General features: G+C 39.4%; 1 protein-coding gene across 2 annotated transcripts in view; it reads left to right on the forward strand.

Annotated features, from left to right (window-relative positions):
• Positions 1-13172, forward strand: part of GABRG2 (gamma-aminobutyric acid type A receptor subunit gamma2) — a 130352-nt gene that overhangs the window by 112106 nt on the left and 5074 nt on the right. For both annotated transcript variants that reach the window (XM_090065021.1, XM_090065022.1), the window contains exons 7-8: positions 7102-7254; positions 12808-13013. In XM_090065021.1, coding sequence (XP_089921147.1) covers positions 7102-7254; positions 12808-13013 — 359 coding nt within the window. The remainder of the gene's footprint in view (positions 1-7101; positions 7255-12807; positions 13014-13172) is intronic.

Below are 13172 nucleotides of genomic sequence, written 5' to 3' on the forward strand. Positions count from 1 at the left end.
CCAGACCCGGATGGGGTGGCTCTGCTCTGCCATCTGGGCAGCTATCACCCAGAAGATGTGCTCCTTACAGTGGCCTAGTTTGGACTCTCCAAGTGTGTTCTCTTGGCCCCAAATGGCCAACAGGTCAGCCACCTCATCTGCCCCCCACCTGGGTCCCTGGTGCTGGCCCTAGACAGGCTTCTCTGCTTGGGTCTTGACACTTGTCCCACCAGCAGAGATCGTGGTGTTCCCAGTTTAAATATTGCAAATTCTCTGACAAGAAACCCAAATTCTCTCATTAAAATACCCCAAAAGTGTTCTTTCCCTCTTAAAATGAAATGCCACTTACTAGAGCAGGGGTAGGCAAAATGTGGCCCATGAGCCAGGTGCGGCCCTCCAGGCCATTATATCCAGTCTGGAGGGCCCCTAAAAATTTTAGAAAATTAATATATATCTTACCCTGGCTGCCTGTTATGCAGCCCTCAATGGCTTGCCAAAACTCAGTAAGCGGTCCTCCGCCTGATTGCCCTCCCCTGTTATAGAGAGAGATCAGTTGGGCAAAGTTTTATTCATATATTTATGAGTTTAAAGCAATTTGGAAGCCTACCAGTGCCTCTATCATCATAATAAAATAAATTCTAAATATCTATACACTTTGGCATTTACTTTTGGCTTTTTTGTCATAGAAAAATCAGAGCTGCCCCTGCCCACTTCAGTCACCAGGATGTGCAGCCCTTGCCCCCCACTCTTAACTCACAGCCTGTCTCGCACCCCAGTCCCTTCACTCCTGACCCACAGGGCCAGGTATGTGGGTGAGGGGTTTGTGGGGGTGTGGGGTTTGTAGGTGGATTGTAGGGAGACTGTGGGTGTGGTGGGGGCATGTGCTCAGGAGAGGTGTGTACCCTGCCTCCCACAGGGTGCAGCCCCCTGCACAGCTCACAGACTGCCCCCCCAGTAGGGGCCACAAACCCCGGCAGGGGCCAGAGGCCCCCCCCCCACAGAGCCCCAGCCTTCCTTATGACCCACAGCTCACCCATGGCAGTAGCAGACATTGGGGTACTCAGGGCCTCCTGGCACAGCCCACCTGCATGGTGTAGGGCAGCTTGACTTGGCCCTTGCCATCTGCCACCCAGCACTGGCCCCATCCAGCTTGGTGCTGTGTGCTTCGGGCAGCTCTGGGCCACTTGGGCTGTCATCTGGGACCCTGCAGCACTTGAGGGGACCACCTGTTATACCGGCCTGGGTCCTGCATGAACAGAAACAGCCCAGGTGGGGCCCATGCATGCAGGACCCAGCCCAGCATGACAGGCAATCCTTGCAAGTGATGTGGGGCTCTGAGTGACAGCCTGAGTGGCCTGGAGCTACCCAAATGCACACAGCACTGAGTTGTGCTGCCCTGCACTGTGAGGGTGCTTTGCCAGGAAGGCCCTGAGCTCCCTGATGGGCTGCTGCTGCAGAGGAGGGTTTGGGAGGTCATTTCCCCAACCCAGTACCTTAGTAACTGGAAGGGCATCCCCCCAACCCAGTAACCCAGTATTTAAGCAGAGCTGGGGTCCATGTAGCCTGCACTGGTCCAGGCTGTCTTGCACATGGAGGCAATGTGTTTCAGCACCAGGGTTATGGGCAGCCATAGAGATGCTCTGGCTGGCTACCAGAGAATCTCTTTTGAGGAACCAGGCCTGATTGCCTCTGGTTGTTTGCCCCCTTTTTTTCTGCAGGGTTTTTTTTTTTTTCATACCTAGATATCCAGGTATCAAATTTTGAACCCCTGCTGCAAATATGCAGCACAGGAAACAATTATTTTTCCCCAGGATGTCTCTTGCTGCATCACAAGCTGCTTTGGATGCAGCAATAAGCACATGTGGGCCTGTCTGGATGTTCCCAGAGTGGTAATATTGTGAGAAATGTGCCCCCACAGGTAATTGTGTATTATTGGAAAATCTATCAAAGTTAAAAATACCCAATTACCTGTGAGGGCACATTTCTCACAAGAAAAGCACTCTCTCTCCAATCGGTTTTAATCCCCAAAGGGAATTTACAAAACACTTTTCACAGACAAGTCTATGAACTTCTCTTCATGAACCTCCTAGACACAAAAAATCATGGATTAAATATAAACATCGGATTTATGACACATTATAGCCTGCCTAATCTGACTCCTAGGTACCTCTTCACTATGTACTAGCTACATTCATTCCCTTTTCACCCATCCTCTACCCCTCCCCCCAGCCTGTCTCTCTCTCACTGACTCCTCAATTTACATCTTCACTGGCTGCCTTTCTTGCATGCATACTAGCCTCTGGCTTCTTTGCAATTCCTTCCTTCCAGGAAGACCACACACCAACTGCAGATGCTTCCTCAGCCTGATGAAGGGTATTTAAATGGGAAAGCTTGCTAAGAAGAATTTTTCCAAGTATATGAGTTGGTCTAATAAAAGATATCAGATTTACCCAAAGAACCTCTTCAGAGGCATTTTGGGTTGGCTACTGGTAATGCTGGGGACTTTGAGGTGTGCCAATTCTCCTGCTAGGACCAAAGTTGGAGAGTCCTAGTTAAAGGATCTTGCCCCTCTGCTCAGGGTCAGACCAAAAGCCATATTAGGGATCAGGAAGGAATTTTATCCTACGGTCAGATTGGTACAGACTGGTGTTTGAGGGGCATGGACCAGGATCTCTTGAGCATAGATTGACAACTTTTCATAGAAGCAGAATATTGGCTGCTGTGGTTCTCCTGCTTTACCTGTGGCAGGTTATGGTGTTAGGTCTGTGTTCTGTCATGGTTGATGATAGTCTTACATAGAGTTTAGATTGTAGTTATATGGTTATATAGATATGGTTAGATTTTTGGCAGGGGTTGGATTAAATGACCTCTGGAGAGCCCTTCCAACCATACTTCTCCTTTGGGCACTTTTACACATAGTCCAATGTGTTTTTAAGAGAAGGCAATTAAGGCTTTTCAGATACTAATCAGAATGCTCTAACATGCTGCAGCATCTCGTATTCAGTGCCCCCACATTTTAAAATGACAACAGGAGCGCTTTAAAGCTCATCAAACAAGCCCTAGTGCATCTGCTGCCATTTTGAAATGGGGATACTGAATACACAAGATGCTGTGAAAGTTTTAATTAGAGCAGCTCCTGAGACCAGTTCCCATTTCCTGAGACCAGTTCCAATTAAAATGCTCCCGCCCTCACCATCCCAGGGCACATTTATAGGTACCCTATGATTCTACTGCTGCAACCTGACACTTTCAGGGATACTAATAACCTTCCTTAGGAAGTACATCAATATTTAAAAAACACAAAAGTGTTTGTGTAGGGAAGACAAATCAGTGTCTGAATCAAGAGAACATGTTGACAGAAACATGCTATTTACAAACATTTACAATATAAGAATCTGGCAACAGGAAAGCTCTTGTCTCCAGTAGGTATAACAAGTCTTATATAAAAAGGCATGTACATATCTCTATGGAAATAAATTATTGAGAACTGTTGACATCAGAATGATGTTTACATTTGCTCAAAGGTCAGGAGCTACAACAGCCTACTAACTCTTAAAAGCTGTTTTGTAGGTGCTGTTTTGGGGGGTTATATTTTTTAACATATAACTTCAATTTACTAATTACTTCCTATCAAGTACAAGCATACTATTTGCACTAAACGACACATCTAGCCTCTATTTTCAATTCTCTACAAGCTTTAGTACTGTGGCAGAAGGCTCAATATACAAGGGCTGCACAGGTAAGCTAGCAATACAGAGACATGGCATGTATAATATAATTATATTCATTCATCTCTGTTCTTTACCACAATACTGCTTTGGTGGGGGAGCATGTGTAATGTACTACTGAGTAAGGAAAAGGGGTTTTATAGCAACCCAGTGATATACGTAGGTAGAATAAATCTTGCTATTTTTTTTCTGGATTGGTTTTGAAATCTAGATTTTGGTATCAATATGTGTAAAGAGTGTTGACTCAGGAGTTTGTCCCTATCATAACCTATTCTGGTGAATAGAAAGCCTGGAGAGGTGAGTAACCATAGCTTCTGAAAGATCAGTCCAGAGATCAGTCCTGAAATAAGATAAAATGTTGAAAATAATAGTCAAACTAATTATGTAGAACTTTAGATATGAGCCCATCCAGCTCTCATATCAGGATCTTCTAAAAAAAGAAGCAAGAAACCATCAAGTGAACTGTTACTAACTGTCTCTGTGACTATGGCTACGTACAGACATTTAAAAAGCCAGAGGCAGAATTGATCTAAGTTATGGGATTTTCTACAAGTGGCGTAGTTTAGATTGGTAGCAAACAGGACACACATTTGCCCTGGCGGGGGGAGTGCAAACCTTAGACCGGGTTCTGGAATTTTTAAACCTAAGTGTGCTGAACTTCTGTTATGGGTATAGAGCAGTTTCTGATCACTTATATAAGTGTAATGTCCATACCTATCCGTAGTGTTTTATACAGTGTAATAACTGTAGCAGAAAGAAGAGAAGGAAACACAGCTCAGAAAACTTTATAGCTTAATATCTAGGGCTATGCTAGGGATTTGCAGATTACTCAAAAAGGTAGCTTGAAAGTGAAAGGAGAAAGGTTGTAGGGAGGCAATGGTGTTCAGGAGAAAGTTACCCTGCAGGTTGGAATTCACATGCAAGCTTGTTGAAGAAGTCTGAGGGGGTATGTTTATTACTATACCTTGGAAAGTCATCAGCATTCTGTATATGAGCTATCCTTGTATCCCCAAAACAGCTGTGTTTGCATAGTTGTATTTGAACTAGTAAATTGCCCGTCAAGAAAGACAGAGGGAGTGGGCAGGGATGGGGGGGTGGGCAGGGGGAGTGGGCAGGGACAGAGCCCCACCCCCGCCATTTGGGGTTTGGCCCCGCTCCCCGCCTCCTTTGCTACATCGGGCTTGGGCCCGAACCTTCCCTCCCACCCCTGCCGTGTCAATCCCAGGCCCTCTCCTCCTCCTTCCCCCTGCCATGTCAGACCCAGGCCCAGTTTTTCTCCCCCCATCCCCCGCCAGCACTGCATCAGGTCTGGGCCTGCTTCTCCCCTTCCCCACCACATCAGGCCCATTCCTCCATTCCTCCCCACTGCCACATCGAGTCTGGGGCCCAGGGCTGTTTCCCCCCTCCCTTCCATCACTACCTGGGGTCTGGACCCATTCAACCCACAGCCACGCTGTCTCCAAGGAGCACTGCTGGCCTCACTCCTCCCCCCCATGCTGTCACTGATGCCTCCAGGGAGCAGGGCCAGGAGGGGCAAGGCCAGCAGCTCTGGCCTCACCCGCCCCCCTCTGTCTCCACCATCATGGCAGCACTCCACCACCTCCTCCTGTCGAAAATGCTTTTGGAGCACCTCTGATTGGTTGTTTCAGAGAACCAATCAGAGTGCAAGGAAAGCATTATGGACAGACTAAAGGTTTTACAATATTAGAATTATTAAATAATTTAATAATTAAATCTTATTTATTATTCAGATACAACATCTAGGCTGCATTACGGGATTGTTTCGTAATAGTTTCCCTAACTGACAGGCATGCAACAAGGATTTTTTTTCTTGCTTTGTTACTTTTTAATCTATTCTTGCATGTTTTAAAATGTGCTAACAGGGAATCAATACCACACACACATGATATTGAACAGCTCTATCTCTGTCTTGCTTTATACAGATGATGCATTATTAATGTTGCAATCCCAAATATGCCTCCAAAGGTTATTAGAAGTTTTTCAGCATTATTTCACCTCAGATAGTTCAGAAATCTACACAGCTAAATCCAGGATATTGGGTTTTGGGAATGTAAAGTGGAAACAAGTTTGGATTTTCCAGGAAAATAAATTAGTTAGTGTCTTCATTTAAATATCTTGGGATCTTTTTTAATTAAAATCTGAGCTGGAATAAACATATTGAAAATGTAAGCACTAAAGCAAAATGAGCTTTGGGTGGGGTTTTATCTTTTTACAATATGATGGGCAAAAGCCCAGTACAAGCAGCACTAAAGAACCAGAGATCTAAGGTAGCATCCATTTTATTGTATGAAGCAAAACTATGGGCTGCTCAAAAATAGGAAAGCTCCCTAATTACCTAGTGAGCACCTTAGCTCAATTAAGAACCCTAAACCATTGAATGAAAACTAGATCTTTTACACCTACTGCATACCCTAAGAAGTACATTTAGAAGCCTCTCTATTTTCAAATAAACCTTTGTTTGGATAGTTAAATTACAGCTATATTCTCCTCCAGACAAATGGCCTGGGAAGTATGCAGAGAATAGCTAGCCCTATAATTCTCTTTTATTTAAAACAAAACCATGTATTTAAGAACGAAGGGTGCCAGCATGTAGACAAATATTCAGTCAGTGAGACTTTCTCAAACTTCTGTTTTTTGAGATTAATAAAACACATTGGCCTAGAAATCTACCCATTTGCAATACAAAAGTGCAAATGGCAGGACATTACTAGACTGCAGTTCATTCTTGCGAGACTTGCATTGTCATGGGCAAGTGGATTTGGACCCCACATTTGGATAGAATATGTCCTTGTGGGAAGAATGAGACAGATGACTTGAATAAACATTTAAAAAATAGGGGAAACTAGATTTTTCCAGTAGTGGAAAATTTTAAATACTGGGCCAGTCAGGGAAAAAATGCTTATCTTTAATTAGTAAGCATCTGTACTATACTTCTGAAGTAATTGTGGTAACTTGTACAAAGAATGAGAGCCAAAATCAATTAGAATTTCCCTGCTTTATTTTACAATCCATTGCTTTGTTTTACTTATGTTTTTATGATCATATACTATGTTCTGTTTTAATTCTGTGCCGACTGGTAGAATTGTATTGTACTGTATGCTTTTAGCAAAAATTATAAATTGTTAGCTATATAAATGTTATTATATTATATATAATTTTCATTTTATTGTATTGTTTTAGCAAAAGCAATAAATAAACTACTGCTACTTGCATAACTCCACAGAACATGCATATTCACTTATTTCTTGACCTCTTATTCAGACATGGTAAAGCAATCAAGTATACACATCTCACTTGTGGAACAGCTATGCACTTAGCTGATAAATTTAGAGGGTTTTTAACCTATTACCCTGTTTATAACTCTATTTTACAGGAGACTATGTAGTCATGTCTGTTTACTTTGACCTGAGCAGAAGAATGGGCTATTTCACCATTCAGACATATATCCCCTGTACACTCATTGTTGTACTGTCCTGGGTTTCTTTCTGGATTAATAAAGATGCTGTTCCAGCAAGAACATCACTGGGTGAGTTGTTGTACCTTCCATCTTTGTTTACTAAAGCATGTGTGATATCATCCGTGTATCTAGCACAGATCCTGATCTGGATTCAGGTGGATCATATATGAGATTTTCGATTTTCTGTTACTTAGAAAATATAATTTATATCCCTTATAAGAGTATGGTATGGATCAAACTCCATTTGTATATATCTTGCATGATTCCCTCTTTCTTACTGTATTAGGCCCTGAATCTGCAAAGGGGCTTGCTTCATGCTTTACACTGACTGTAAAATAAATAAATAAATAAATAAAGTCTGCACAGGACCCAGTTTCAGACCCATTCGGTCTTTTTTTTATACACTCAGGCTGTTAAACTTAACTATTCATTTTAACAAAACTATTTTCCAATTAAAAGCAGATCTTTTTTTCCATCAAAAATGTACAACTGATGAAGAATATATTTCTGTTTTCTGACCAGATCTGTTTCTATGTTAATGCTGTGGCCTATTGGAATATAGCCAATTTTAAGGAACAGTATGCATATTATGCATGTGATACAATACTAGACATAGATACATCCATGGCATTTATGGATGTATCAGTAGCATATCTGAGAGGGGCAACCAAGACAGCAACCTGGGGCAACACCTTTATGCAAAAGTATTTGTTGCCACAGTAGAGACTGATTATACTGCTGCAACTGGCACAGCAGCTGCCCCAGGTACAGAGCTGTGGTGCTACACCTCTATGTGAAATCAAGTTTTCCTCATGGAACAGTCTACACATAAAGGTGCTGAAGACTCAGATGTATTGGTTAGAAGATGCATATTCATGAAGAAATAACCTCAATCCTTCTTTTTATGTATAAATACATGTGCCAAAACCATTAAATAAGTTGTTCTTTTATGTCTATTAAGCATTAATAGTTATTGTTTTTGTCTATATGTAAATAGTTTTTGTTTGTGTGCATTTGAAGGCCTGGGGCTGAGTGATTTTGTTTCTATTTAGGACAGAAACGTTATTGTTTATGAGTGAAAATGAACAATAATGAAAAATAGAAAAGAAAAAATATATTTGTAAACTATGATTTAATGTTTGAGTTCAGCATTAGAAATGGGAAGGGATGGTTTTTGTTCTTTCATTTTTCTATGGCTGAGATCAGTTATAATAATATTTTCTATATAACATTGTCATGACCACAGAATGAAACAACAGTTTAGTTAAGTTTGGAGTGGAAAATACAACTTCATTACTCCTGACACAAGTGTATACTAACACTTGTTGTTTAATTTTTTAAAACATTATTTATTAACAAACATATCAAATAACAGATTTAACCTTTTAAAAAAATCTAGTTGAGAAAATATGCAAAAAGGCAAATACCTATCTCTCATCAACAGTGCTTCCTTAACACAGATCAATGTCTGAAAGTCCAATGTCCAAAAGTCTTGTGTTCTTCACTTCTCTTTCTTTCAGTCTCTGACAATTTGTTTGTTCCTGTCAATGTTAAGCTTTTGTGTTTCTTCATCTATATGACCCCCTCTTTTCCCTTCCAATCATGCATTATACAATCTCACTATCTTCTGCTCATCTCTGCTTTTACATGTTAAATTTATTCCAAATTTGATCCTAATTGTTAGGTCATAGAACTTGCACTTTCCTTCAGTCTGAAAAAAATCAGATTTTCTAGTTTGCAGGCAGAGAATATTCTTTTTTAGCAAATGCCAAAATTTTCCAATTTTCCAAGTAAGCTTCTTTTTCCTTCTCCTAGAACATTGATTTGATAGGATAATTTTTCTGTTAGTAAAACTTTCCAAACTTTTTAAAATGAGATAGTGATGTCACTTCTCTTCCACTGATATAGGATTTTAAAATGACTGTCTTTTACTATTGTACAGACAGAGGCATGTAGACCACTGTTCTAGATGGTGTGCCATTCTTCAACACTAGTTTTTGATCTCATATCAATAGCTCTCTTTCTAATAAACATTTTTTTTTCTTTTACAAGCCTATTTAAAATTGCATTATATGGCAGGAACTATAGGCCTGTGTGTTTCAGAGGCATGACCAATATTTTCTTGAATGCTGTCAATTTTTTACTGAGATGTACCTTTGGGAATGTGTTGAAAGGAGAAAAAGACTCCTGACACCTGGAGAGAAGCACGTATTGTAGTAATCCCAAAATGAAGTAAGGATCTATTTATTTGTGCCTCATACAGACCTATATCTTTATTAAACCAAAACCCAATTTTTAATGAGTTTTAGCAAATAGAGTAAAAAATACTCCCTAAATATATTTATATAGACTAAACAGGGTTCATAATGAATCGGTAGTTGACTGTTAATATCCACTAGATGCACGAGACACTATTGCACAGTGTTTACTGTGCATTTATTTAGTACTTGTATGAAGAAGTACTAAATAAACGCACAGTAACTGAAGTTATTAGGTAGTAGCCTAATAATACTGTGCAGTATCATATTAACACTTGGTGCTCTGACACGCTACTGGGCAGTATTATTCAGCTACTGCGCAGTCAGTGTCTCATCTAGATGTGCCCACAGGGTATTAGATCTGATTTTTCATGCAAAATTGACTAATAAACCCCATCTCTTTTTACAATTGGATGCTGACAAAAGTTTTGGTGGAGTCAATTGGCAGTTTTTTAAACAAAACAAAAAAAAGAATTATAGATGCTTTTGGATTAGGACCAACATTTAATAACTGGATATCAGCTAATATCAACTCTAATCCTTATGAAGGCATAAGAGTAAATGAACATTTATTAGAAAAAATTCCCCTTTTAAGAGGTACATGTCAAGGATCACTCCTCATTTTAATTTTTTTTTCCTATGGTAATAGAACCACTTGCTGTTTAATGATGAATATTGTACACATTTATGGAAGGTTGTGTATGTCTATACTGCAATCAGAGAAATTATTGTACCACTGAGTTTGTCTACCAGTACTAGTGTTAGTCTAGCTAGAGGAATGAAGACTTGGTGCCTAAGCTTTCAGGTAGCAACATAGGCACTTTACCTTGTACAGCTCACACTGAATCCATTTTGCTATATCTTCACTGCTGTTGTTATCCCTCAGATTTATTTTCCCTCCCGTAAGTGGGGGAGAGGGACAAATTCAAGGCAAAACTTCAATAATTAGAAATTATTGTTATTTAATTAATAATCTCATTATTTGGGGGTCATCTATTCAAGTAAATATGGTATTATATATATAAAACGAGATGGTCTGAAAGGCTGCAAATTTTAATTTTGCTCCTACTAGGAATTTCACAGATAAATCACTGATCAAGTGAGGCTAAATTCTGCCAGCTGCATTCAAATTCAATAATTCCTTTTTTGCCTTCTCATTGTGGTCAAACATTAATTAACAGTGGCTGAATCTGGTTTATGATCAATATTTATATGGGCATAAAGAGGATGCGCATAGCTGCATTTGAGTTTTATGTCTGAATAAAAATTCAGCTTAACTCTGTAATGTGCTCTTTCATGGTAACATAGATGTCAGACTTCTGTTTTGCAGGCACTGATTTTTTACCTTTTGGACCATAGGTCAAATGTTGCCTCTGGGCCTAACATTAAATGAACTTGGTGGCATTGTTTCACTTGTTATTATATGGTGTTATGAAAGGTATCATGTGTAATTAATTACAATTAGTCACTTCTTCATGGATTGATCTTAAAATAAACGAACATAAATAAAACTAACCTTATTCCTGAGAAACAGGTCATAGAGTACAATATAAGAACCTATTTTTCAACTCTAAACACCTGGATTTAAATTCTGAGGTTGGGTCTAGTGCACTGGAAGCTCAAAAAGAGTAAAAAGGGAACTTTGTGGCACAAATAAGTATTTTTTTCAGCAAAATTTCTAAGTCAGGCTTTGGATCACAGCTGACATTCTGGTAGAGAAAATAATCTAACCTCTGGCTTTACAAGGGTCGGCAGAGATTCTATACGTAAATTTCTTTTCCCCTTCCCCTTTCTAGTAGTATATAAAATAAACTCCTTGCCTTAACATAATACGTTCACTTTTTAGTTGGTGATCAATACTGATGTTCAATGTAGCATTTAAAAATACATATTTTTAAAATCCTGTCATCATAAAAAAAAATTGGATTGTGTCTCTTTTCTGTAATGTCTTTATTGATAGGAATAGTGGTCCCGTTTTCTAGGCTTGCAACTAGAATTCCCATAGGAATTCTAACCTTTCAATGACTTTTTAAGAGTCATGCCATAATTTCAAAGACAATGGATTGGTGACAGTTACGATGAATTGGCACAATTATATGAGGAAATTTGCCCTGCACTATATTTGCTAGTCAGTCTGCCAGTGTTATAAAAATTACCTTCAAATCCCACGTAAGTCAATGAAAGTTTATCCACAAACATCCATACATTTTGAATTGGGCTCTTAAATTTGGAAAGACATTGTTTTTGTCCCTGGATAATTTATGCCAGTGTTTGTCCTGCAACAAATATATCCCTGGATTGATACATGTATGTCACCCTCATAACCAGGGTTTTGTGAGCAGCTGAAAGTAGTGCCACTTTTCTGCCATTGATTCAGTGATGCAATTACAGGGTAACAGTAATACAGTTACAGGGTAAGTGTACAGATGTATTTTGTAATAGCCTTGGATGAAATGTTACTACCTCTTATCTGGGAAACTTTTTAGAATTTATCCTAGGACAAAGAACATGGATACCTGTATGATTGCACTTTGTCTTGGGATAAAATGGTTTATTCCTGGGATAAATGTGCCATTTGTTAACAGCCTTAGTCCCTCATTTTAATAAATATCAGATTTAAATGAAACATTAAATAGAAGTATTGGCTTTTTGCTGACATTAGAGAGATCAACGAAGACATTACAGGTGACATTAAAAATTAAGTTCTGGGTCTGTTTTATTAAGACTTAAGGATATTTGTTTCAGGGTCATGACCAAAATCTCAACTGACAATTATATATGCCATGACTCTACATCATGGCATATATAATTGATATAATTCAGTTTGATTTGATGTTCTTCTTATGTTCTCTTGTGAGATTTCAGGCATTTCTACTCCTTGTAATGTCACCTTTCTTAGGATATTTTGGGATTGGCACTTACGTTGCTGCCCAGAAGCTGAAAATGAAGAAAATGTACCCCAGCAACAAAGAAACTTAATTGGGTTTAAGTTCAGATCTAAAAATGGTTAGAGTTTCTGAGGACATTTTATTTTTCTGAGTCTGGGGGAACTGTTGACAAGTTGTGTGTGCGCATATGTTTATGTCTGTCCTTCTGCCCCTTGCCCCGCAGTGTTCATGTAGGGGTTATAGCCTAAGTATCCTTTACAGGAAACCATGCGTTGTAATTTGCATTTTCTGTTGCTCCCTGGAGGCTCTCACTTGAGTATACAAGCCTCTCCATGCTCAGGATGCTGCTTTTCAACACTGTCACTATGTCAGCACTTCAGGGTATCCTTCAAAACTAGTGAGCATGAGACAAGTGACAGAATTACTTTGTCACCTAAAATAGTGATATTTTTGTTCAATTCTGTTTCCTTTCCCAGGTATTACAACTGTCCTGACAATGACCACCCTCAGTACTATTGCTCGTAAATCTCTTCCCAAGGTCTCTTATGTGACAGCAATGGATCTTTTTGTGTCAGTGTGCTTTATTTTTGTTTTTTCTGCACTGGTGGAATATGGGACCTTGCACTACTTTGTCAGCAACAGAAAACCAAGCAAGGATAAAGATAAAAAGAAGAAAAACCCAGTATGTATTGTTTTACCATTAAATAGATATGCATAAATCTGAATTATATGTTTTGAGGTAATAGTTAAAGATCACGATATGTTAAACCTTTTATTAGATTGTGCTATAGATATAAAGTGGAAATAAGAGGTAAATAAGAATGCAAACTCATTCAATCTT

The sequence above is a fragment of the Crocodylus siamensis genome, chromosome 10, assembly GCF_052110815.1.
Source record: "Crocodylus siamensis isolate JL-2025a chromosome 10, ASM5211081v1, whole genome shotgun sequence".
Lineage (NCBI taxonomy): Eukaryota > Metazoa > Chordata > Crocodylia > Crocodylidae > Crocodylus > Crocodylus siamensis.